Here is a 26483-nt window from a genome sequence, read left to right on the forward strand (position 1 = left end):
CCCGACGCGGGGCTCGAACCCACGAACCGCGAGATCATGACCTAAGCGAAAGTCGGACGCTTAACTGACTAAGCCACCCAGGCGCCCCTGTAGGTACCATTTAAACATCTGCTCAGTCTTGTAGCGTTGATGTATAAAATCAAAGTAATAGTTGCCATCACTTTTGTATAAAAATGAGCTGATTAAGATCTACTCCAGTTGGAAAAGCATTTTCAGGAATTCTTTCATACAGATGGAAGAATGTGTCTAGGAACTGATCAGAATACATCCCTGATTTTACACTACATCTGTGTGATATTTATACCTACTGGGATGTTCTGGGCTGCAAGCAGTGGAGACTTAAGTGAAAGTGGTTAAAATGGTCTCAAGGATCAGGAGTGTGGTATTGAAGAGAGAAAATTTGGGGGTAAGAGGTTCTAAGCTTGGTTAGTTCATTTGCTTGGTGTTATCATCAGAGACTCCAGTTCTCACATTTTTCTGCTCCGAGTCCCTCAATATATTGTGAACCTTGCGTCAGAGACTGGATCTCAACATAATCCCAGCGTACTCCCCTTGAGGCTAAGCAACACATGCAGATGACTTGCCCAGAGGCAGAAGAGAGCCATCCCCACTTCAGCGGGGACACCTCAGTCACCCTGAGAGGGAAAGCTCCCTGATCTAGTGGAAAGGAAACAACATCTAATCTCTCTCAGCAGAGAGGAAGCAGATGGGGCAAGGAGGGATGCTAGTTGACCAGGTAGCTGACATGGTCTGCTGTTGTATTTGCAAGACCAAGTTGTATAATTCAAAACTAGACTCCTAAGGGCGCCTGGTGCCTCCGTCAGTTAAGCATCCGACCCTTGGTTTCAGCTCAGGTCATGATCTCAAATTTCCGTGAGTTCGAGCCTTGCACAGGCTCTATCGGCACTGATAGTGCAGAGCCTGCTTGAGATCCTCCCTCTTTCTCGGCCCCTCCCCTGCTTGCATTCTCTCTGTCTATCTCAAAATAAATAAAACTAAAAAAAAGGGGGGGGCGCCTGGGTGGCTTCATCGGTTAAGCATCCGACTTTCGCTTAGGTCATGATCTCGCGGTTCGTGGGTTCGAGCCCAGTGTCAGGCTCTGTGCTGACTGCCAGCTCAGAGCCTGGAGCCTGTTTCAGAGTCTGTGTCTCCCTCTCTCTCTGACCCTCCCCTGCTCACGCTGTCTCTCTCTCTCTCTCTCCTAGAAATAAATAAAAAATATTAAAAAAAAAAAAAAGTAGATTCCTAGGATGTATTCAGTTTTAGACATAACTAAAAGACTCGTGGAAGGAAATCTCTTGTTAATTCCCTTTTGGCAAATGGTCTGATATTTATACGTCAGTAGAGAAAGCATAGGCTGGATATATTGTGCAGAACCAGTTCGAAAGTCTTCATGTTTGAGGTCATTGCAGGTAAAACTACCTTCGGTACGAGCCATCCCTATTGACTACCAAGGGCAGAGGCCGAGCATGGCTAGCTGGCCTGGGCCACACCCACATCTCCTACACATGCTGCCTGTGGCATTAATTTAACCTAGGGACACATTGACTATCACATTGTACATTCCTGTATTACTTGACTCTTGGTGTCAGGCATTAATGGAATATACGGCTCAGAGAATTCTGCCACAGCATGAATTTCTCAGATCTCCAAGTCGCGGTTTAACCACCCACCCCCTCCCCTTCCTTCCCAGCCCAAGCACTCAGTACTCTAGGCCCTGAGCAAGGAGGGGGTCAACATGGTCTGCTGTTGGGAAAGCTGGAAAAAATTCCTTTGTGTCCTCAGATCCTCTTCTCAAAGGAGGAGGGGTGAAGACAGTTGGGGTGTTAAACCCTGATGTTCTGGATCCTCCCAGGTAGAGGAAGTCAGGGCTCTTGTGGGAGAGCGAATGGTGCTTCAGCAGATGGTGCGTTTGAACCACTGTGTGGCCCAGAGTTCTTGTTCTGCCTGACTCCCTTGTGATGTAAGTAAATTACTTAAGTAGATTGAATCAAGATCATTAATAATCTCCCCTGGCACAATGCACTTGGGCTTCATTATAAGAAAAGAGTCTGACATCTATTCTTGAACCGAGTAGTTGTTTACAAGATCCTTGGTCCTGAGAGCTCTTGTCCCTGTAGGGCCCGAGTGAAGGGACTTAGCAAACATAGAAAAATGGCCACATAATCAATACTCGTGTTCTGCTCGGACAAAGAAACCAAAGTGCCCTCTGCCTCAGAGGAAGGACCCATAACTGTCAGCGTGCTTTGAAGTACGAGATAATGGGAGGTGGGTGCTGAAGGGAGGATGTATGTGTCAGACAAGGAAACGTTCTGTGTTCCCTGTGACATTTATAAATGAATACTAAAAACATGCCTATTGGAAAAAATGGAGTATTAATCTAAGAGGTTTACATTCAGGACTTCGTTTGTGAAGTGACATGAACTTGTCAGTGTCGTTTTCCAGAGATGTGAGACGCCGAGGAACTTTTGCAGAGGTGTATTCTGCAGAATATGGCTGCTATGCAGTCATCTCCTATGTGACGCTAAAAAAGCAAAGCAACCACTTGGGGAACTTGGGGAATAATATTGAAATATGTCGGGGCCTGATAATTTCGATGCGACATCGCCAAACCATCAGAACATGGGGTCAGTTAAATAGTTGGGCTAACAGGTTGCTAGGAACGGCTTCATAGTGTAGAAACAAGGTTCTGCCTTCTATTTCCTCTTGCATAAGCCAAGCTAAAGATAGCCATGGTGAGTTAGTTTTTATTGGCTGCTGTGTCCAGGATTCTTTCCAATGGTACAAAGTCGTGACCCACCACTACCTAGGTGATGATTTGGTTTATTGGAGACTGTTGGAGGGGGGAGATGGACATGATTTCGGCTCTGCCAGCTTCCCAGACTATGAGGAGAGGAGGATTAAGTGGTAGCTTCATGTAAGTCCTGCAGTAGACAGTTGACAAGCAGTAAATACGGGCACTGGGGATGCAGCAGCAGTGGCTGTACACAGGGGCTGTACACAGTGAGACACGGGACCGCGGTTACGCTAGCGCTTGTTTCCCAAACATCAGACAGAACGCCAGCCATTTGTGTACTTCCTTGGTCTCTGCCAACCCACCTACGGCCTGGCGGATCATTTACTTAGTAGTTTTAATTGACTTTTTTTTTTTTTAACAGAAAAAAAAAAAAAAAGCCAAGCAATTTATTTCAAAAGGAAACTTCCCAGTGCTTCCCTAAAAAGAAAGCTAATGTCACCTGACACAATACACCCTATTAAAACATAACAATGTAATTAATTTCTAGTTAGCTATTATTGCCTGATAAAGGCTCTGAGCCCTGAGGCTGCTCTTTTCTCTCACAGGCGAGATGAGCAGGTGATGAACCTGCGTTAAAGACCCCCCAGGAGGAAGCCGACACTCCCCGCTGTGAGCCTTGCTGCTGAATGCCAGATCTGCAGCCCTGCAGACTCCTTCCCATCCCACTAGGCTCTCCTTGGGAGCCCCCAACCACAGAGAACTGTGATCGTCAGACCCCCTCGCCTTCCCCCCCAACCCCGAGTTGTTATTTTTGTGCACTTAGACAGGAGAACAGTCTTCCCGGCTTCCGCTTGACGATCAGCCTCCCTCACCCTACCTGTTTTCCCACAGGTCAACGGCAAAGACTTATCCAGAGCAACCCATGACCAGGCTGTGGAGGCTTTCAAGACGGCCAAAGAGCCCATCGTGGTGCAGGTGCTGAGGAGAACGCCACGGACCAAAATGTTCACGCCTCCGTCCGAGTCACAGCTCGTGGACACGGGAACCCAAACCGACATCACCTTCGAGCACATCATGGCGCTCACCAAGATGTCCTCTCCCAACCCACCTGTGTTGGATCCCTATCTCCTGCCCGAGGAGTAAGTCACGTGACCCTGCAGTGCTATGTGTTAAATGCAGTAAAGAGGTCCGGAGAAGTTGGTTTCTCCCCTTCCATGTGGGGAAAATAATGTGATGTGTCTTATAATTCTCCAAGTTGCCCGTGATTCGCTTCATTGTTTATGGAGGCAATCAATTGAATCCTGCTCAAAACCACTCTGACATATTAATTACTTTATTATAACCCCGGAGCGGAGTTATTCAAATTATATTCCAAGAACAAAATTACTTACAAATGTCGTTAAAGTTATTTCAGAATAAAATTTAATCACCGCAAATGGCAACATGAAGGTTTGGCGGTGTTACTAGAGGGAATGCTGATGGTTCTTTCAAATAGACAACAAAGTAAGTTGGGAAGGTAAAGAGAGCCCTGAAGGTGGTGCATTCTGCTTTCTTGGGTCTCGTTTCAAACCTGGATCTGTGTTAATAAGCCCACACATGCCTCATATAAGTACTGCATTTACCGATTAAGTAACAGCTGTGATCCAACATTGCACATTAATTACTTTACACACAACTCTCCTCTCACCTTACTCCCTGCCAGAGATAGAGAGGGGCTTGGAGCCTTCAAGTCAGAGCAGCCTGATGTGCACACTTCTACCTAGCTGGGCAGCTGTAGTACTTTACTTTAGCCCCATGTTAGTAAGAGGAAAAATAATAATAGCACTTAGTGTATAAGAGTGTTGGGTTAAAGGAAATAATGTGCCATAATAAGCGGCAGCAGCAATCATCATTAATTTAGTGACAGATTAAATATTTAGGGGAAGTAAATGAAGAAATTTTTAAAGATAGACCACTGGCTGAGAAGCTGTCCCCTTTAGCATGTGATTTTGCGTATGTGAGGTCAGTATGTCCACCTCCCCACCTCAGTCTCTAGGTGACGTGAGAGTCACTCCTGGCTCTTCCTGTCCTGCTCCTCATTCCAATGATTGACTTGCTGCTCTATTTTAAAGGTCATTTTACCTCTTCCAGGGCAGACCTCTGAGTGATACCTGTTGGGTTTCTGTTAGCGACTCCATAGTGGAAGTGAGCACACGCTTCCAATGTTCCGTCAGGTGCCAGACAGGCTTGCCTTTCAGCCCATGGTGTTGCCTGTTAGCTGTCACATGAACCCAGGGCCAGCCGCCCAGGCCTGACAAAGCCACCTCAGCTGCAGCGGACATTGTGTCGGGGGGGGTTGCGGGGCACCGAACACACACATGGTAGCGTGCAGACAGCTGTTACCTCAGGTACATGTAACGACTGCCCTTCCTGTGCACGCTCACCCGTTCTCAGCTTCTGTTGGCAGCCGGATCGCAAGGCAGGTCCCATCTCACCTAAACTTCACCGAGTACAATCGTTCAAGCCAGTTGTTTGACTTTATAGACCCGAACTGCCTCAGTATTGATGAGGCCTTTACGGCAAGTCTTGACTCTCAGATGGTGAACTGTCATGGTGATGGGCCTTTTAGAAGCCAGACCTTTAATTTCCTCTTAAGTCTAGTTAACATGACATGACTTACCCTCAAGGGGAGACTTGAGAAATGTCAGTAGAGTCCACAGGTCACCCCGGGTTCGGGCTGCAAGGTCAGAGGATAGCAAGAGTGCACGTCGGGAAGGAAAGGGGAGCGTTAACTTGATGCTTGAAAGCCCAGGCCTTCCCACAACCTCCTCAGTACTAAAAGCCCCTTAAGTGCTGGCAGTATATTTACCTGATAGGTGCTGGTAAGTCCAGAAAATTGAAAGCCAGCCCTTGTTTGGATGACCATTCATGTCTGATCTGTTTTTATAAAACGAAGTGCGTGGGAGGGAAGACCATCGATTGCTCTGCTGACCTTTGAGAACAGCAAGGTTTGAGTCCCCAGTCAACTGTCAGGCTGAAGCTTTCCATCCACGTCTGGCACCTTTCAGAGTTGCCGGCCGAGCCTCATAGCATTCCCACTGCCTTTGCTCCTGGATGTTCCATTAATGATACTTAAGAGCCGGTGGGTTGTGTAAATAGTGTTTCACACACGTCGTCCTAGAGAGAGAGACTCAAGTGTCCATTCTCTGAGCAGTGACTGTGTACCCGTGTGTGCTTATCTGCACATGCAGTTTATGTGTGCATGTGTGTATGCTCACTGCATACCTGTCTGTGCGTACAGGCTTTTCATGCCAGATGTATTCCTTGTTGGAGAACAAACACGAAAGTTTGGAAAGACACTGTCCTAGATGACAGCATAGCAGTTTTGGTCATAGCCCTTCAGACCTGTCTCAGAGGCCAACACGTGTCTTTGAATGTTGCCTCAAGTCCAGCCTTTTTCTCCCCAAAGATAAAATCTAACAGGCAAGAAGCACGAGATAGGAGTACATCTCCTACCTTGAGATTGAGTTAGAAACGAGTCCTGTTGGGGCGCCTGGGTGGCTCAGTCCATTAAGCGTCCCACTCCTGGTTTTGGCTCAGGTCATGATCTCACAGTTCGTGAGTTCAGGCCCTGCATCAGGCTCTGTGTTGACCATGCAGAGCCTACTTGGGATTCTCTCTCTCCATGTCTCTCTACTCCTTCCCCACTACCACTGTCTCTCTCAAAATAAACTTAAAAAAAAAAACCTAAAACAAACAGAAATGAGTTCTGTTGACACACATGACTAGTCAGCTGGGGGATGGTCCCTGGGAGCACCAAAGGCTGTCCCACTGTCACCTCCATCTTCTTCCAGGGGGACAGACTTTAGCGCAGAGGATGGAAGTGTTACGGGGAGTCCTGACCCCACTGGGAAACACAGCCAGGGAGAAACTAGCAGAGACAGTGCCCCAGGCCCTGAGAACTTGTGCCTCATCACAGAGGTGTCTTGTCACGGAGGTGGGAGGGGAGGGGAATGACAGCAGCTACTTCCAAGTGCAAGAGGCCTGAAGGGTCTTTCTTCTGTTTGCAGGCATCCCTCAGCCCACGAGTACTATGACCCCAATGACTACATTGGAGGCATCCATCAGGACATGGACAGGGAAGAGCTGGAGTTGGAGGTAAGAACAGCCTTGTCTAGATTTCAGGGCTCATTACGAAGACTGCCAGGTTCTCTGTAGGCATAGTTTATGGACGTTGGTAACACAGCCACTGTGAGTGGATTTCTTTTAAAAGAACTACTTTCAGTCATGTGTTTCAAGGCATCATTGAGCTTTTCTCCCAACCCCCTTCAAAACAGAGCATAACAATCAGATCCCGAAGCAGAAATCCAGGATTTTTTAAATTGAAATTACTTAAATGATACGGTAGTAAGTCCTGTTGGAGATTTCTGAATTCGTGTAATCTCCTTCCCATCAGGCTCTAAACTCTACACATTGTTGTAACTACAGTGAGCTTCCCCACCTTTCTACTCCCCAAGTCCTCACCACTTTTACTCAGAGGTGAGGATAGGTGGATAAGGGATTAGCTAGCCCAAGCCAACACCAGAGGGTTTGCCCAAAGTTTACAAACACTGAGCTTGAAAAAATTAGCACATCTGTAACTCTCCTTAATTTTACTTGATGCCAAATAGGACTCAAGAATCTAGAGGATGAATAAAGTCACACTGGCCTCTAAGATGTTTTCAATTTATTTTTCTTCCGGTATAACTAACTTGCAGTGTTACGCTAGTTTCAGGTGTGCGATACAGTGATTCAGCAGTTGTGGAGTTACTCAGTGCTCATCACCCTAAGTGCTCTCTTAACCCTCCTCACCTGTCACCCATCCCTTCTCCCTCTCTCCTGGAGGACATCAGTTTACAGAGTTCGTGTTCTCATTTGTTTTTTAATAAGAGTGATAGAAAATAAGAGAAAAGTCACATTTCAACATATATTTATTTATACTTTTGGGTAAACACTCATTCCTCTGTTTCATAGTGTTTTCAAAAAATACAAAAGTGTTTTTTGAAAAGTGACTTTACGGAATAAGATAATTGGGAACTTGTAGAAAGATTTTGTGATGTCAGGGGTAAACCGTGCATCACCATCGGAAGGTAAGCTAGGAAAAACCCAGTAACGCTTTGTTCAGCTGTGTGGCCAGCGCCGTGTGATCTGGGCCGTGCCCCCAACACCTGTGAGGTTGATGCACTGTGGAGCAGCACGGGAGTGGGAGACAGCTGTGTTCCTCCCGGTTTCTCGCAGTTACCAAGGAGTTTTATAGCAGAACAGAAGCTTAAGATCCAAGTGTGCAAATAACGCCTTCACTGGTTGCTCCCCTACAGCCCAGTGCAGGAAATCAGTGTATTTGGCATGAGAGTCATGACTGATTCTGGGACATTTCTTTTTGAAAACATAAATGTCCTGCTAAAGGGCTATGCTCTAAACTGGAATGGCAGGAATTTAGACTCTAAACTGCGGTTCGTACTCGCCACCAGCCGTAGACCACGGCACTTGCCGTCCACTGATTGCTACATGAAATGTGGCCTGTGCCTTTCAGAAAATGAACGATTCTGCCTTCTACTTATACTTGCTCATCTCCCCAGCTTCAGGGCTAGTTCATGAAGCAGCCAGTCACCCCCCCACAGGACACTAGTTGTTTAACGGTGTTAATATACGGTGCTTACAAAGGGCCTTCCACATCCATTTCAGAATGGTCAGAGTGAACCACAGTGAGATCTTTGTCATAGAGGACTTCTGTGACAAACAGAAGTTCAAGATGACTTGAATATGCTAAAGAGCATGGTAAATGCCCTGGAGAGGGAGAGCAAACACAATAGGCAGAATTGCAGACACCTACTTCTCTTGATCTAACAATTTCTCTTTGGTCAAGTACCTGTTAACGATTCCTGGGTCTGGAATTCTCTGGAACAGTGCTTTACAAGAAGAAGGGCTATTTAATAATCTTTATAGGACAACACTGCTTTTTGATGATCAGTGTAACTGTGACAGAGGTCTTTAGAAAGCTATTAAATATCCAAGGAGCTGGATTTATGGAGCCCATTTGACCTTTGAACAACACAGGGATTAAGAGTGCCGACCCCCTACACAGTCAAAAATCCGCTTCTACCTTTTCCGTCCCTAAAAATTTAACTATTAGCTTACCGTTGACCAGAAGCCTTACCAATAACATAAAGAGGTGAATAACACATATTTTGTATATGTGTTATATACTGTATTCTTTTAAATGGGTAAGCTAGAGAAAAGAAAATAAGGAAGAGAAAATACATGTATTACAGTGCCGTGGTGTAGTTATCCAAACAGTCTGCATGTAACTGGACTCACGCATTTGAAACCCATGTTGTCCAGGAAATCAGCTGTATACTGTAAACTTGGCAAGTCATGGGCACTTAGTTACACTTGAGAGAAGTGAGTTCTTTAGTTCTGTTTTGGTGTCTGACACCTTTGACATCCTGATGGAAGCTATGGTTTCTTCCTAGAAACATATTCCTGTCTAAAAGAGCTTGCAGGTGGTTTCTGGAAGGTCATCGGGCTCCTGCAGTATCTGTGCAATCTGACCTATTCTGCCTTACAGTTTGTTACATCTGAACACCACCAGAATCATTGTTTCCTTTCTATTTTGCTTTAACCCAAGTCATTTGAACTAAGGTAAATTTATTTTAAAGGAAATCAGCATCAATGGCCACATATAGAAGGTGGTATCCAACACGGACAGTGGCCACCAGTCAGTGTTATCACATCCTGCCATTCACTGGTGGTGCCCGGCAGGGGCTGGGAGCCTGGGGCTGATGTGCCCCACTCCCTCCTGTTCTCTTTCTTAAGAGATTAGCTTGTGTGAAAGAAGTGTTAAGACTAGCCCAGACTGCGTCTGCCTTTGTAAAGGAAGTAGCTTTCTCACCATGAACTATCTTCCAGCATCTTGCTTTTAGTAGAAGCCACTCTAAAACAGTTCCCTAGAACCTTCTTATTCAAAATGTGGTGATAGGAACAGCACAGCATCACCTGGGAGAAGGCAAGAAATGCGAATCTTGGCTCTCAGACCTACCGAGTCAGAATCTGCATTTTAACAAAATCTCTGGGTGTGTCAGTGCACATTAAAGCTGGAGAAGCCGTGACCTAGAGGTAAAGACGTCCAAGCTTTCATTTGCTCTGGTCATGGGTCAGAGCAGTGAGGCTTTGGTTGTGCATTTCATCCTCTCTCCTGTAAAGATGTGCCTCCAAGTCTCCAATGCCATCTACCCTTCCCCGGGCAGAGTGAAGTCCTACGGACTAGAAAGGACTAAGCACCTTGTAGACACGCGGCACTAGGCTAAACCTTCTTTCTTTTAATGATTAAAAAGCAGAGGCCAGCAATCCCAAGTATTTAGAAGAGTAGTTGAATGTTAGACCTCTGATGCCTTGAGACTTGACATCCATTATTATTTTCATTTCGACTTTGCCTGCTTTCACTGAGCATCTGTTATGTTGAATACACTGGGGCTAGAAATGCCAAATCAGGAGAACTTTGCATCTCCTAAGAAAACCAATACAAGGTCATGGGTCCCTGCTAGGCAGGAAGGCTGCTTTCACATTTGGACTTTTGTCCTTAGCAGCTGAGATGTCACCAGGTGATTTCTGTTAACTAAGCACATGTCATAAAGTGAACCTGGTGGTTTTGGAAAAAAGGTCCATCCTGAGTCTAGTGGTAAGGACTCCAGAGTCTTCCTGGAGCTCACTGTGGCAGCTTCCCGGGTAGCAAACAGTGTCTTTGGCTCCAGTACTTTCTGTTTCAGAGGCATTGGAAGGTGATCTGGTCGGTTCCAGAATGTTAGTAAACAAACCTCAGTACCAAGAATTGGGTTTGCTAAAGCAGACCCAGTGTTTGGGGAGACTGACACATACCCATCATCCATGCTTTTCATGAGACTTCTTAGAACAACCAATAGTCTGTCTCAGCTGCATTCCATCTCCTTGGCTTCCCCCACTCTGGGCGGGGGGGGGGGGGGGATTACAGAAGGAGCAGGCGTGTTTTGAGTTAGGGGCCTAATCTCAATACATCACTCATCCTCGGCATTGAATGAGATCAACATCCACACTTTTCAAAAAATAACCAGTTCCATAGATAATATATAGGAGGAAAATACATGAGTGTATTGGGACACTGTTGGAGCAAATGCTTAGAGAAAAACAGATGTTCTGTCTTTTAAAGCACACAAAATGATCGTATTTTGGTAAGTGTCAAATCCCTGTTATTGCGGAACTGTGTAAAGCTAAAAGGATTATACCCAAATATGCCCAAGGGTCGAGCAGCCACATAATTACCCATAAATTTTCAGGTACTGAACACCTGCTCTAGGTCTTCCTGTAGACAATTAAGAAGGAAAATAGATGTCTGAAGAAGGTTTTTTCCTTCATCTATTGTTTTAATTTCCCAGTTGCTTCATCAGTAGCCGCCTCTCCAGGCTCTGAAGCTCCCTTCACGAACTCTGTTGTGTTCTGATGATGTAATTTTGAGGTGAGAAAAGGGAAGAAAGCCACAGTTTCCACGGGGAAACTAAAACGTCTCTCAAACCTGGTTTCATCGACTCCTCTAGGTAGATCACTGGGAACTTGGAATTGTCCTGGAGATAACATAGGATGCTTGGCCAATCTACTTTTTCTTTAGCCTTTCAGGGTTCCTCCCGGGAACCTTCCCCGGTCAGCCCTGCCCTCCGTGAGTCAGCCTCCTTACCCTGTTAGTATAATCAGCACTTTACCATTCTTTGGACTACCATCTGCACACTAGAACCTCCCACCTGTTCTTCTCTTGGCCCAAATAGTACTTGCCTAGATCCTAGCATGGCTCAGTCCAGCCCAGTCTTTTGTCCAAGTGTCACCTCCCAGGAAGCTTCCCGACCACTCTAAAGCATCCCTATCCCACCAGTGCCATCTCCCACTTACCGTCTGGCACCCCCACTAGAATACAAGTCCCATGAGAGCCGGGCTCTTGTCCAACTCGTTTGCACCTACAATCCTCATGCCTAGATCATGCTTGGCACACAGTAGGTACCCAGTGAACACGTGCTGAGTGAAGGAACAAATGCCTTCAAATGCCTGTCCCAAATGAAGGTTCGTGAAGGGAAGTGCATCCCCTTTACAGACACATCTGTGTGGGATCTACCCCTGTGCACAGACACTGAAAGGGTTGAGACAATTTCAAGAAATATGCACAGCAGTTCTGAACCGATAAGGTAGAGTTAGGCTTCAGTGACTCGTCTTCCCAGAGTGGGATAAGCCAGTGAAATTAGTCTTTGGGATCCCCTCTGATTAAAGTGGCTGATGCTAAAACAGAAAGCTCGAATCACCCAGGTGGAATGGCCCCATTAATTCTCTTAATTGGGCTATCGTTTCAATTTCATCTGGAAATGTCAGGCTTAGCAGTTCATTTTTATCCAACAGTCCATCTAGACCAGTAAGCAACAGGACACCGGTGGTGGGGGAGCTGTAATCCAGATAATGCTAATACATTATTCATACCAGTTTGATTAATGGGCTTCTTTGAAATCTTATCTCCATCATTGCAGACAGATATGTATTGATAACCTCTAAGCTTTCAGTGATGTGCTCAGTTGCGTAAGTCTGTGCCTTTAGCTTGGAGTCAGAATGCAATGTTGAGAATTTACAAACCACCCAGGGAGCTTGGAGAACTGTCTGCTAAAAGCCCCCAAATACCGTATCTGGTAATGAAATTGCAGAATAGCTGAGAAGTTTGAAAGAAATGAAATGACTTTCCCAAGAGCCTAGCTTGTGAAGGGCAGGGCCAGGATTGTTTTTCACTTGGAATTTTTTCTGCTTTTGAATCTCAAACTCTTTCATTGATTTTGAGTGCCTACTGTGCACAGTATATTTGGCCAGACACTTGTTTTTACTACACAAGTCATTATTCGGCTACTGTTGCTTTACCGTAATCCTCTTTATGAGCAACCAAGATAAAAGTCAGATTTATATAGAGAGCCAAGGCGGTAGCAGTAAGCAGTTCTTACCATGTTGTTTTTCAAGAGCTTCTGAAAACCTTTTATGGTTCACTGTTTGCTTAACTATTAGCAACCAGGCTCTTCTTTATGATGTTGAACCATCCCTTGGAAATGGAGTGACCATAGCTAAGTTACACCATATGTCTTCTTAACCAAACTTGCCTGGCTTTTGTTTAGAGCTCCTTAGAAGATTGAGCTAACACAAGGAAACATTATAGCCCAAGCCATCTTATCTAGTATCAATGTCAAGTACATACGTGGAGTAACCTCCTGAACACCCTTTCCTTTATTATTGCTTGAAATGTAATATCAGCATCGTTCATCTGGTACCACTCATCCTTTTTAAAACCAGACCATTTCTAAGACACTTCTTCTCCGCAAAGGACTAGCCTTAAACTAGAATTACACTCCCATTCTTGAATCTCTTTTAGAAAGTGAGTCCTAAAGTCTGCTTCACAGCCAAGTGGAATTTTGGGATGGGGGAAGGGGAGACAAAGCTTTAACATTCTCAGGGCAGGTGTTTCCGAGTAGAGCTGGCTTCTGTGTTCTGTCCTATCACATGGTGTGGGTGTCGTGCTAGGGCCAGCTTCGTATCCATGTCAAGGATGGAATTTGGCTTTTGTGGTAGTTAAGTCAAATCTGACCAAAGTAAAAATGTGACGGTCGCCCCAACAGTCTGCTTGGGAGGATGTGCAATGGGATTTAAAGGCTAAATGCCATGTTGGCTAAATCTTTCCACTGTAGGAAGGGAGCCCTGCCTTCTCGGAGCATCACTGCCTGGGGATAGGTCAGGTAAGGAGGGCCTCTGGTCCCCCATGCAAAAACGGGGGAATATTTCACTGTTATGTGTAATTTCCAACAGTATTTAGTGGAAATCTATTATTACTTGCTAATCACTTGTGGGGTTAATGACAGAATATAAACTGTGTTCAAGGAGAGCATAACATGGCATCCTTGATTCAATTATCAGGGATTCAGGGAAAACTCTTTTAAAGCAACTAACACGTAAGGATGTATTCCTTTCCAGCCTGACGTTTTGTTGTAAGAAAGTTTTCTCCCTGGTTATCAAAGATTCCTTGAAAGGAATTGGCAGATTTAGAAGGGAAAAAGTTCTCCTACCAATAGTAACAGGAACATGAATAGTAATGTCCACATTCACAGCTCTGCAGTTTTCCAAATATCTGTCAATCAAAATACTACCCAAAAAAACATAGTAGAAATGATTTTCAAGTTAGATTTTTATTGAAATCAGTTACTTAGCCCTTCAGATAGCACACTCTACATTGTGGGAACTAGGCCAAATAAAGGTAAGCCTTTGTTACACAGCCGGCCTTCAGCTATCATGTCCCTTATGAGTCTTCCTTCTTCCCACTAGAATAACCATAGTACATTACGCTCTTCTTTTCTAAGACGTGATTTCCAGACTTTTCACTTTCCTGGGTTCTCAAAAGGGAGCCCTCATGGAGCCGTGCTTCTCAGGCTGTCTATACTGAAAAACTATGATGACCAGGTCAACCAGTTCGTTTAATTTTCAGTGTGTTACTGGTCAATAATACGTGAGACTATATAGCTGACCCTATATGCTGCTTGCCACTTGAGTCCAGAGTACCTGAACCCATAGACAATTTGGTCAGAGAGACAAGCTTGCAAATCTTGTTCTTAGATGTTATGACAATGTCCAAATGCTGTAGTAGTTTCTAGTTTCTAAAGACTTCCATCAGTGTCTGCACTAACTTGCTCAGAGCCACACGTGGAAGCACACTTTGAGTACTGGGATCAAGCCCAGTTCGACTCTGATAGCTTTTATGCTTAGATACTCACCTTGGTGGCCAACTATTTGGAAAAAGCTGTAACTCATGCTACCATTTTTAATTCTGTTAAAAGGAGTATCACAACATTCATTGTCTCTCTCATTTTTCTTCCTACAACCTTTCCAGTTCTCTCTCTGATTTGGCTGCACAGGGACCTGTTCCAGAACCATCTGGCTTCCACCATGATAGATAGCACAGGGCTCTGTGGCAGCATTTGGCTACAGTTGTGCAGTGGGACCCAAACAAATCATCACGAAATTGCGCTGATTTGCACTAAGTGTGAGAAGGGCCAAAACAGAGAAAGCCTTCCCTCTTACCCAGACCCAAATGAAGGGTAACCTGGGACAGAGATGTGGGCATGTGCTTGCAGCATAAGAGGAGGAGTTGTGACGAACCATATATTTGAGGTATGCAGACTGGCTGCTCCAAAGTATGTGGAAAGAATTGGCCCCTGTAGTTAAACAGCAACCCTTAACCTCCATTACTGTGCTTAGTCCAGTTCTCAAAACATGAGAACTTTCCATCCAACTCAAGAATCAGAAATTGGGATCTCATTTAATGAAAATTGGCCATATTGCTAAAGCTATAATTAGAAAGCCACTGAATTAATTAACATATCAATGTTCAGGAAATAAAGTCATCTCATTGGGTGGGAGGGACATGTGAAATATGCCCACCCTGCTACAAGCAAGTTCTGGGACTTGAGGCAAGTCAACACCCCTGCAGTGTTACACCCCCATTTCCTACTGGCTTTCTGCAGGCCAGACACCGTGTTGAGAGCTCTGCGTGCCTTAACCTCAGTGAGTCTAGACCATGCCTCAGGCAGCAGGATGGCATTTCCAAGCGAGGCTTAGATACAGCAACAAGTACATGACACAGATGCTAGAAAGAGGTAGATTGGGGATGTGAACACAGGTCTGCCTGTCTTCGCAGCCCCAGTTCTTCCCCACCACATTACTCTCCGTGTATCAGCCCGAGAGACTGCTGAACGTCGTCTGTCAGATTGGAGCAGTCCTCACATGGTCCCCTTTTTCATGGGTTCCCATGATGCTGAAATAAGCTCAGAGCTCCTCATCCTGGCCTGTGGGGTCCTACCTAATCTGGCCTCATACCTGGCCATGCTCGGCACACCTCTCTCGTTCTTGCACACGGGGCTTTGGCATTACTGGCCCCGGACATTTATACACTGCTATTTATTCTTCCACCCTGAAAATATCCATGGTGTAGGGTACCCAGCCTTTCACAGGGGAGGGTTAAGGAGGTTCCTGTTACACAACTGTCTTGAGCTTTCCCACAAAAACAACTGCATCCTTCCCACCCTTCCGGGATAGTATAGAGAGAGGAAGTGGTTCCCAGAGACTGTGGTTTCGAAGCCCCATTCTCTCTGAGCACCTCTACCGTCCTGGGTGGCAAGCAGTTCACAGTAAAAACCAGGCCAGGAGACCTGGTGGGGACTTTCTTATCAGGCAGCCCTTCAGACAGGCCTGTGGCTCCCTGCTGCAGAATGTCGTGGGGGTAGTTGGCAGTGTGGTAGAGAGGGCACGGTGGCCTGTTAGTGCTTGCAGAAAGCCCAGAACTTCCCAAGACTCCCAACAGCTTTCAAAGTTCTGACTTTGTTCTGAAGCGCAGACTCCTTGTCAGATGCAGTGGCGTTCCCTGTGCTCATGCTCTCGCATTTGGGCTCACTTTGCTTTTATCTTATTTAATTTGCAGTAATAGCGGCTGAAACTAATTTCTTGACTGTAAATATCACAGCTGTTGTGGAAAGCATTAATTGCGCGCTATCACGTTACCCTCCTTTCTTGGATCAATTTATGTGTAATCTGTTTGCAAGTTCTATTACTGTGAATATTAAGGGAATGCAATGTGAAATCTACCCGAACACATTGGAAACATTTGTACCAAAATGGCTGGATGGTTTGGGCCATGGAAATATTCTCATTTGTGGCAGACATTGAAAAAATGCTTTTTAAAAGCCCTACCCCAGAAGTCTTTGACACTGAGTGAAATATAGGCAATTCTTCTTTTGGGGGATCAATAAAATAACTATTTTCAAAATGACTTTATATTGACTGAAAGGTCAGAAATGCCGTGGGCATTGATCCTGGGTCCATAATCACTTTTTGTTTAGTAAGTTAACTGCTCTACACAAATATAAAGAACTCCAGTTCATCATTGAAACAAAATAGGTTTAAAGCCTGTGCACCCCCCCAGCCCCGCCCCCAGCTTCCCCTGCCTCCTGCAGGCTCACTGGAGATGCCCTTTCTTTGTCTAGGAAGTAGATCTCTACAGAATCAACAGCCAGGACAAACTGGGCCTCACCGTGTGCTACCGGACAGATGATGAAGACGACATTGGGATTTATATAAGTGAGGTATGAAGGCTCAGGGTTTCTGTCCTCTCAGGACCAGAGGAGGGTTTTTTTTTTTCTTCTATTATGTATTAACCAGCCTGACCTCTGGCTCATGGAGAAGTCTTTGGAAGGACACAAATGTCTTTGTCCCCTTCATCACACAGTCCACAGAGTTACATCTCTACATGTGGGTGAAGTTCAAATGTCAGCACATAAGGCGAAATTACCCTGGAGAAGCCTGCAAATCGGCCATAAAATGGAGCCGTTTACATGGTTTTGTGTGTTCAGCCCCCGGGGGAAGAACAGATTCACATTTCCCTTCTCGTGTTCACTGAATGGAATGGTGGATGGAATCATTTACATTCTTTAAAGTATTTCTTGATCTCTTTTTTTTTTTTTTTCCCCTTTTGGTTGAATGTGTATATAGTTGAATTCACATAAGTTAAATGTATGTTCAAAGTACGTAAATGGGAGCTATTGTGATCGTATTAGAGAAGATAGCACAAAGCGACTGATGTCAGTGTGGATCGTTGACCAGACACTCCCATCCGAGCAAGGGCAGAAACTCCGCTGTGTGAGAAAATGACCCCCTCTCTGTGGGAAGAACAAAGTGAAGTGTTTCCTGGGCTTAATCATTATTCCTTTGGACTCACTTTGTTCACCAAGCTTAAGAAGGTCCACCCTGACCTTCCTCAGGTCCAACTGCAGTTGGAGGGATTTTTCCCATACTTAATCCCACCAGTCTCAATTATGTTTCATTTTTAAAGCTGTTTTCCAAAATGGAAGCATTTAGTAAAATCATCAAGGCCGTGACTGCCGGTGAACCTAGTGAAGGGCGCCCCAAAACCTGCTCAGCGTCACACTGGGCTTTTTGTTTGTGTGAATGCAACCACAGTCAGCTGTGCGTCTCCATCCATTACGCCCCCAGCGTCTGCGCATGTGTGACAGGGCCACCGGGCAAGGGCCCGGGAGCACACCCAGGAAGGGACTTGGAAACTGAGCGACCTGTGCTGATCTCTCTTTGCATGATGCAAAGTTTTGTTCATTTCTATCCGTGTCTCGGTTATCCACTCTGTGCTGACATGTCCATTGTGTGTTTCAGATCGACCCTAACAGCATCGCGGCCAAGGATGGGCGCATCCGAGAAGGAGACCGTATTATCCAGGTAGGGCGGCTTCCAGCCAGCAGCCTCAGCCCCTGCCTGTCACGGGATAGCACATTTCATGGGTGACATCAACAGCTTTAGGGTTGAAAATGCAAAAGAGGTTAAAGAACAAGGATTACCCAATCAGATGCTGGCTAGGGAGGCCAGACAAGTTAAATGGATGAGTCCTGTACAGGCCCCGGAAAGGAAGATGCCCCAGGGAGTAGGGAGACCTTGGGGAGACTGCAGAGAGTGCCCAGCACTTCACAGAAGGCGAACTTCGTTTCTTTTCATTCACTTTGGGGAAAGACGGCACGGCAGGGGCCCAGGTCAAGTCCATAATTTTGGCCAATTGTGAACCAGAATAATTCTCATTAAAAAATTTTTTTTTAATTTTTTAAATTTAGTTTTGCGAGGCAGAGCACCAGCAGGGGAGGGGCAGAGGGAGACACACAGAGAATCTGAAGCAGGCTCCAGACTCCGAGCTGTCAGCACAGAGCCAGACCGAGGGCTCAAGTCACGAACTGTGAGATCATGACCTGAGCGGAAGTCTCGTGCTTAACTGACTGAGCCACCCAGCACCCCCACCCCCACCCCCACCGCTTTTTAAATTTTTTCAATGCAGAATAATTCTTGTTTTACATTTCTTTGAAGGATTCATTTTGGACCACATGTGTCAAGGTTGGTCTTGCCCTGAAAATAGAAAATGGGCAAATTTAATAACATAGACTAAGAAGCCTTTTTACTTTCATGAGGTGACATTCACAGAATGGCTTCTGTGAAGTTTCTTTACCAGGAGTCCGAGTGCTCCTGGGACTCTAAATGAGACCAGCTTGTTTCAGCGGCCAACTTTTTTAATCTCACAGAAATTGAGATTCTTTGCCACAAGGCTTAGCGTCTGTCTTCCCGGTCATACCTTCTTGTTTCTAATCCACCATGTTTATATCTGCCATTACACGCCTCACCACGATTAATTTTTATTTTCCTCTTCCACTGCTTATTCTCCATTTCCTCAGACTTCAACCCAACCCTCAGCTGCTTAAGGACCCTTTCCTGGTGGAGTAACCCAGACCTTGATTCCTAAATGCCCTGATGCATCTGCAGTCTGGTGTTTGGGTTCCATTAGCATTTACCACGGGGTATGGAAGTACTGGGTTCTGGACATGGCCCTGCCCGCCTGCCTCCACTGGGAACAGGGTTCAGTCACCCCAAACACGAGTCACCCCCTTTGCTGCCTCTTGGTTCAGTGGGACCATCCCTGTGCCCCCTGGAGGAGTCCTCTGCCCTGGGACTGAAACCTTCATACCAGATGTGACATAGTCCCTCTCACTCGACTTTCTGTCCCACCTAAAGAAGTTTGCGGTGCCAAACGGGCACCCAGAAGCACCGTGGATCATCCCAGTTCCTTGTTTGCCTTCAACTTCCGTCATGGTCACATCAGCCCTGCTACTGCTTTTGCTCCTAGAGTCTCTGAAAGTGTCTCTAATAATGAGTCCGTACATTCCCTTTCTGTTCCGGCCGGAGTATGATGTCTGATTAAATTGCTCAGATGTTCCCTCTTCACAACATGGTGATTTTTCTCAGTCTGCCTTCTGGAGTCTCAGCGACTTCTGTTCCTGGAGCTGGCACATTAGTAGCCTTCTATGCCTGTCATGGTGATGGATAGACTAGTGCGAGCAGGGCCTTTCTTTCTGAAAATGAGCATCCTTTGCAAGTTACATCCAAGTTCTGTGTTCCAGCTGTGACTGGGTGACACACAGCAGCCAGGAACAGTCTGGAATGATTTTGGATGGCCTAATTATGCTATGGTCCACCCCTCCGTCACCTCATCACTTTTTTTTTTTTTTTTTTAAGATTAATGGGATAGAGGTACAGAACCGTGAAGAGGCTGTGGCTCTTCTAACCAGTGAAGAAAACAAGAACTTTTCTTTGCTGATTGCAAGGCCTGAACTCCAGGTGAGTCCCCTTCTGCCGATGAAGCAGGGTCTGTATTTCTAAAGCCACAAACCCAAATCCATTGGCCCTACAGACCACTGCCCATGCACTGAGTTTGAATTTGAATGTACTCTGTCCTCTGAAAAAGTAGTCACGCTTGATGTGGCCCAAAATCTACTGTAGATTTTAAGCACTTAAGGAGAGGGCTGACAGGCAGCCCAGCATTTGTATCACAGGCCCAGCAGGCTCATTAGCGTGGGAATTATAATTTAGGAGAAGACAAGGACACGTGACAGAATGGAGAACACAGCCAAGGTCATAACCATCAAGATGTTTGAGTTCCTACAGCTTGACCAGTGTCCCAGCCTAGATCCACCGTGTGGACCTCCATTCTAACCACAGAGCATAGGGAACCTAAAACACAATGGCTTTGGTTATTAGGTTGACTGTCGGAATCATTGCACTATGTTTATGTGTAACATGTACATCATGATTTTTTTTGTTGTTTATTTCTAAGAGAGAGAAAGACATCGTGAGCAGGGGAGGGTCATAGAGAGAGTGGGAGATAACAGCATCTGAAGCAGGCTCCAGGCTCAGTGCTGTCAGCACAGAGCCCGAGGCGGGGCTTGAACCCATGAACCGTGAAATCATGCCCTGAGTTGAAGTGGGACGCTTAACCCACTGAGCCACCCAGGCGCCTCTATCATGATTTAATAAACATAAAATATAATTTTTATTTTAAAAACCCAAGGAATGGCTGGTCAGAAAACTTTCTTAAAAGGCCAAATAATATGTTTGCCTTTGGAGCCATGCCACCCCCAGTGCACTTGCTAGACTCTGCCACAGGAGCACCCACGTGGCCATGGATGGAACACACCCAGCAGGCCCTAGTCAGCCTGTGGGCTGTAACGTCTCCGCCCCCTGAAGCGTCTACTCTAGGAAGATAGGGGCCTAATCACAAGGGATGGGTCTTGCCCGAGACACTTAGGGGGCCTGAAGGCCTGCAAGGCTGTCCCCCTGCAAAAATAACACCGTGGCCGCCAGAGCCTTGGCCAGATACAGTGCAGGGTGAGAGGTTTCTTTCATGTGAGAGAGGCCAGTTTCCTGATGGAAAGCAAACCAAGGGGCACATTTCACTTTCATGTCTCCCAAAAGGAGCCAGAGAGCCAGCCTTCCCCAGGATAAGGTTCTTGCTTTGAAAAAGTGAGTAAAACGAAAGGCATCTTTTCTGAGGCCTGTGTGGGCTGCTGCTTCCTCTCCCCAGCTGGACGAGGGCTGGATGGACGATGACCGCAATGACTTCCTGGACCACCTGCACATGGACATGCTTGAGGAGCAGCACCAGCAGGCCATGCAGTTCACGGCCAGCATGCTGCAGCAGGTAAGGCCACGGCCCCACACCCCTCACCCCTCTGAGCGCTGGGAAAACGCGCAGTGATGCTGAGGACCATCAGAAACCCACCGGCCTGGAAGGGGGCAAGGAAACGCAGTGCTTATCTGTTTGCACACCAACAAAATGCAAGCTGCTGGTCTCTCCAGCCAAGAGAATGCAGCTGGGCTTTTAAAGCTGAGCACTAATGGGAGGTAGAGCTGACTTGCTGGCCGTTTGGAAAACACATGGGCCAGCTCTAACACAGGTCGGAAAACAACAAGTCATGTTTTGAAATGTAAAGCAATTCCCTGGCTGTTGCCTGAGCCGCTGTGAGCCCTTTAGCCCCTTCTGTGCCACCTCCATGGTCAGAGACCTACCTAATAAGGCACTAATTGAGTCATAAGGCCCTACAGGCTTCCTGCTGTCCTTGCACTGGGTCCTTACATGGCTAGGATCATTCACTGAGGTGAGGTGTCTCGTCCCTTCAGTTCGCAGGTGGGAGAAGTGAAGACGAGAAGGATCGGTGTTCAGCCAGCGTAGGTCTGGCCATATCCTTGAACTAGTACTCATCCCATACGCTGCCCCTCAGCCTTAGAAAGCCAGAGCCTGCCCTGACATCCTTGTTCTCCAGCAAGGGGGGAACCCAGTAACCACAGGCGGGGCCCTCCCTCACCGTGGCCGTTTGTTCTTGTTCTAGAAGAAGCATGAAGAAGACGGGGGAACCACAGACACGGCCACCATCCTGTCCAATCAGCATGAGAAGGACAGCGGCGTGGGGCGGACAGATGAGAGCACGCGCAACGACGAGAGCTCGGAGCAGGAGAACGCCGACGACGCCACCGTTTCGTCCGCCCCGCTGGCCGCGCAGAGGAAGCTCACGTGCAGCCAGGACACGCTGGGCAGCGGCGACCTGCCCTTCAGCAGCGAGTCCTTCCTGTCGGCGGACTGCGCCGACGCCGACTACCTGGGCATCCCCGCAGACGAGTGCGAGCGCTTCCGGGAGCTCCTGGAGCTGAAGTGCCAGGCCAAGAGCGGCAGCCCCTACGGCCTGTACTGCGCCAGCAGCCCCCTGGACGCCAGCAAGAGCGACCCCGAGAGCGTGGACAAGGAGCTGGAGTTGCTGAACGAGGAGCTGCGCAGCATCGAGCTGGAGTGCCTGAGCATCGTGCGCGCGCACAGAATGCAGCAGCTCCGCGAGCAGTACCGCGAGTCGTGGATGCTGCACAACAGCGGCTTCCGCAACTACAACACGAGCGTCGACGTCCGCCGGCACGAGCTGTCCGACATCACCGAGCTGCCCGAGAAATCCGACAAGGACAGCTCGAGCGCCTACAACACGGGGGAGAGCTGCCGCAGCACGCCGCTCACCTTGGAGATGTCCCCGGACAACTCCTTGCGGAGGGCGGCCGAGGGCGGCGGCGGCGAGGGGGCCGCGGGCAGCGCGGAAGCGTTCGGGCCGTCCCCGAAGAACCTGCTGGCCATCACCGAAGACCCCGAGCTGGGCGGCGCCGGCTACAGCCCCCCCACCCCTCCCCCTCCTCCTCCTCCTCCCCCTCCTCCTCCTCCTCCTCGGGAGCTGGCGCCCAGCCCGGCCCCCGAGAGCAGGGAGCGGCGGCCCAGCGACGACAGCGGCAGCCCCGGCCCCAAGCTGGCCGGCTCCTACCTGCCGCCCTTCCCCCACTCGCCCTACAAACACGCCCACATCCCGGCGCACGCGCAGCACTACCAGAGCTACATGCAGCTGATCCAGCAGAAGTCGGCCGTGGAGTACGCGCAGAGCCAGATGAGCCTGGTGAGCATGTGCAAAGATCTGAACGCGGCCGGCGCGGCCGAGGCCCGGCTGGAGTGGAAGGTCAAGGTGCGCAGCGACGGCACGCGCTACATCACCAAGCGGCCCGTGCGCGACCGCCTGCTGCGGGAGCGCGCGCTCAAGATCCGCGAGGAGCGCAGCGGCATGACCACGGACGACGACGCGGTGAGCGAGCTCAAGCTGGGGCGCTACTGGAGCAAAGAGGAGAGGAAGCAGCACGTGGTGAAGGCCAAGGAGCAGCGGCGCAGGCGCGAGTTCATGATGCAGAGCAGGCTGGATTGCCTGAGGGAGCAGCAGGCGGCCGACGACAGGAAGGAGATGAACATCCTGGAACTGAGCCACAAAAAGATGATGAAGAAGAGGAACAAAAAGATATTTGACAATTGGATGACGATCCAGGAACTCTTAACCCACGGCACCAAATCCCCTGATGGCACGAGAGTATACAACTCCTTCCTGTCCGTGACTACTGTATAATTTTCACTTCTGCGTTGTGTACATAAACGAGAACGCTACCGTTGGGGTAGAAATTCCTGCCTCGTTCAATGCGGCAAGTTTTTGTATATAAGAGAAATACGGTCATCCTGTTTATAGTCCAGATTGACCAGCTCTGCAACTAGCTCTATTTTAAATGGAGAAACACCACCGGTAACCAAGGCAATATTAACAAACAGAGCTTTTTTCAAAGAGCAAATTGTACTTTTTTACTTGCTACCTTTTACATAAAGTGTTTAAATTTCAAAAAGATCTTTTATTAAGCATACTTTCACAGAATAATTTGTTTAAACTATATTCATACAAAAAAGTTAAACACGCTTTTTTTTTCCTGCCGAAAACACAGGTACGACCGCCAGTATGTATTTTTAAGGGAACCCTATTTTATAATTGTTACTTTGTTGGATGTGTTTCATATGAGTGACCAGTAATATATGATTTAGGTCAAGGCTTCAACTCCAAACTACCCAACTCTGTGGTTAATGATTTAATATACATAACCACACCAGCAGTGCTTAGAGTTGGGATACACATTTAAACATTTTTCTGGTTAAAGTTCCCAAGAGTGTGTAAAGGTTTGAACAGAAAGCCAAATACCGTGCAGCTTTATGGAAGTTTAAAGCATGTTTGCAAATATTGCAGCCCGATGGAAGAATTTGCATGTACAGGAAAGTCGTGGGTGGAGATGGTTTGTGGAATTTTAAGTGCTCATTTGTAGTAAACCTTTGCTTTGTAGATTGGAAGGGACAGAGTTTTACAAGCAAGCTCACGAAATCATGATTAGTTACAAACATTAAGTAAAATGAAGTTAAAATAAATTATTATTTTCTATTTGATATGTTCTGAAGTGACTCTTCATTTTTTGCAGTGGTGCTGATAAAATAAAAACCTTTTGTAGTGTTGATTTTTTTTTCTTCCATTACGTTATCTACTTCCTTGGGAGTATTTGAGTCTTTCAGATCATCCAAAGCCTGCATTCTGCCCAGAACCCAAAGATAGACGTGAAACAAATGTCTGTCCGTGAAGAATAAGGCATCAAACTCACCATTCAGTCCTGCATCCTGACTGCTGGCTTGCAGAAGGCAGCAACCCGGCCCAAGGATAAGCAGGAGCACGTTCATCAACAGGGTCATGTTTACAATGAAGTCTCTTTGGTCTGTTGCAACCATTTGTCGCTCCCAGTAAAACACCTCTGGGTGGCTGGACCCAACTTTCCATTTCTGCACATTATCTGGTAGTTCCAGAATATAACCCAAGTCACCAAAATGAGTGGGTTTCCAAACGGGTGTCTTTTAGAATCCCAGCAACTCCCAGGGTCTTAGATAATGAATTGGCTACAAATTGTTCCCTGGCTCTATTGTTGACACCAATTGCAGCTATAATACCTATTGAAACCAAAAAATAGGATTTGGAAGGGTGTCATTTTCATTTGCTATGATGTCAGACATCTGGCTTACTCATCTGACCAAAAATTTGATTGAAATGACCAGGTGTCTAGGCATCTCACAGATTCCTCCACTGTGCCCTACTCCAACCAAACTGCCTTCTTTGGAGCTAAAATCTTGAGACTAACAAGCAGTCAGTCACACTCGGCAACAGAACAACTTAATGAAGGTAAGACACTGAAGTGCTTAAGATGTCTGTTCACTGCCTCCTCCAGATGAGGCCTTGCAAAGGGAATTACATCTGCTACGTTAATCAACCCTCCAAAGAAGTTTCTACAAAAGGGTGGACTATTAGGGGCATGGTTTTCCAGTATACTCCCAAGTCCACCAGCCAACAGAACAAGATCCTCGTCTCCCAGAAGAGGTGCATCTACAGTGCTCTCTTACCTCACACCCTTTCTTTCTAGTCTGTTTCACAGACAATGAACCTGCTACAAGACCCTTGGAAGTGTGCAGGTTTCCATGGGAAAGAGCTTTCTTCCCTCAACTGTTCTCATTCAAGGTCAGAGGCATGTATATGGCCACAACAATAAAGAGCTCCACTCCAGTCATGTGACACCAGAGTTAGGCAGAGAAATCTCTCATCAGAGCTTCCCATGTGCCTCCAGACTTAGGAGTCAGCCAGTGCCACTTAAAAGCAAATCCAATTCTATATCCTTCCATTACAACTTCCTTTTAAAATCACTCTGTCATATAAATTACATTTGGTCATAATTTGCATTGTGACAGGTTTCCAACTCTGAACAAATCCACTCCGAAAAGAAATTAGAAGACACATCAAATATCATCATTCTATCCATGAGCAAGAGGCTCAAGGAGACAAATGTGGCTCATTTAACAAACAAATGGGGATTTGAATTCAGAACCCACCACCTATTCCCACAGCTGTTATTGGCATGGCCACACAGGAGAGGTAGCTGTCATATATTCAGTTAATTAAGACGCATTCAACCCTGTGCCCTCAACCAAAAAGTAAACCTATTTCACCAGTGGATGCCCTGGAGTGAGCATAAGCCAGGAGACATGAATCTGCCATTTCTTTTGTCAATCTGAGCTCCCAAGTGCCTGGTGGTGCCGACATTCCCCAGCCAGTGGGGGAGGTGAGGGCTTTTCCTGGGTAATGGTGACAAGAAACAATTTACAACTTCTGTTCCCACTGGTGTCAAAGCCTAGTTCTTGTGTAAACAGAACTTCCTCCATAACCAACAGAATTTTCTACTGCCCGAGCTGCTGACACTTTATTTCTCTTATTTCCTTGGCCCATGTAAGAACCTGACAGAAGCTGTGGATTCTTTACACAGAAAAATATACATATAATAAATTACACTGAGCGGCGCCTAGGTGGCTCAGTTGGTCAAGCATCTGACCTCAGCTCAG

General features: G+C 46.8%; 1 protein-coding gene across 1 annotated transcript in view; it reads left to right on the plus strand.

The window, feature by feature from the left end:
- PDZRN3 (PDZ domain containing ring finger 3) overlaps nt 1-24497 on the plus strand; it is a 244702-nt gene extending 220205 nt beyond the window's left edge. Inside the window, exons 4-10 of the mRNA XM_039230567.1 lie at nt 3629-3876; nt 6787-6874; nt 16828-16926; nt 18008-18070; nt 19904-20005; nt 21249-21365; nt 22054-24497. Coding sequence (XP_039086498.1) covers nt 3629-3876; nt 6787-6874; nt 16828-16926; nt 18008-18070; nt 19904-20005; nt 21249-21365; nt 22054-23643 — 2307 coding nt within the window. The 3' untranslated portion in view covers nt 23644-24497. The remainder of the gene's footprint in view (nt 1-3628; nt 3877-6786; nt 6875-16827; nt 16927-18007; nt 18071-19903; nt 20006-21248; nt 21366-22053) is intronic.
- Nucleotides 24498-26483: the final 1986 nt, after the last annotated feature.

Source organism: Hyaena hyaena, unplaced genomic scaffold (genome assembly GCF_003009895.1).
Source record: "Hyaena hyaena isolate Hyena2069 unplaced genomic scaffold, ASM300989v1 scaffold_48, whole genome shotgun sequence".
NCBI classification, from domain to species: Eukaryota; Metazoa; Chordata; class Mammalia; order Carnivora; family Hyaenidae; genus Hyaena; species Hyaena hyaena.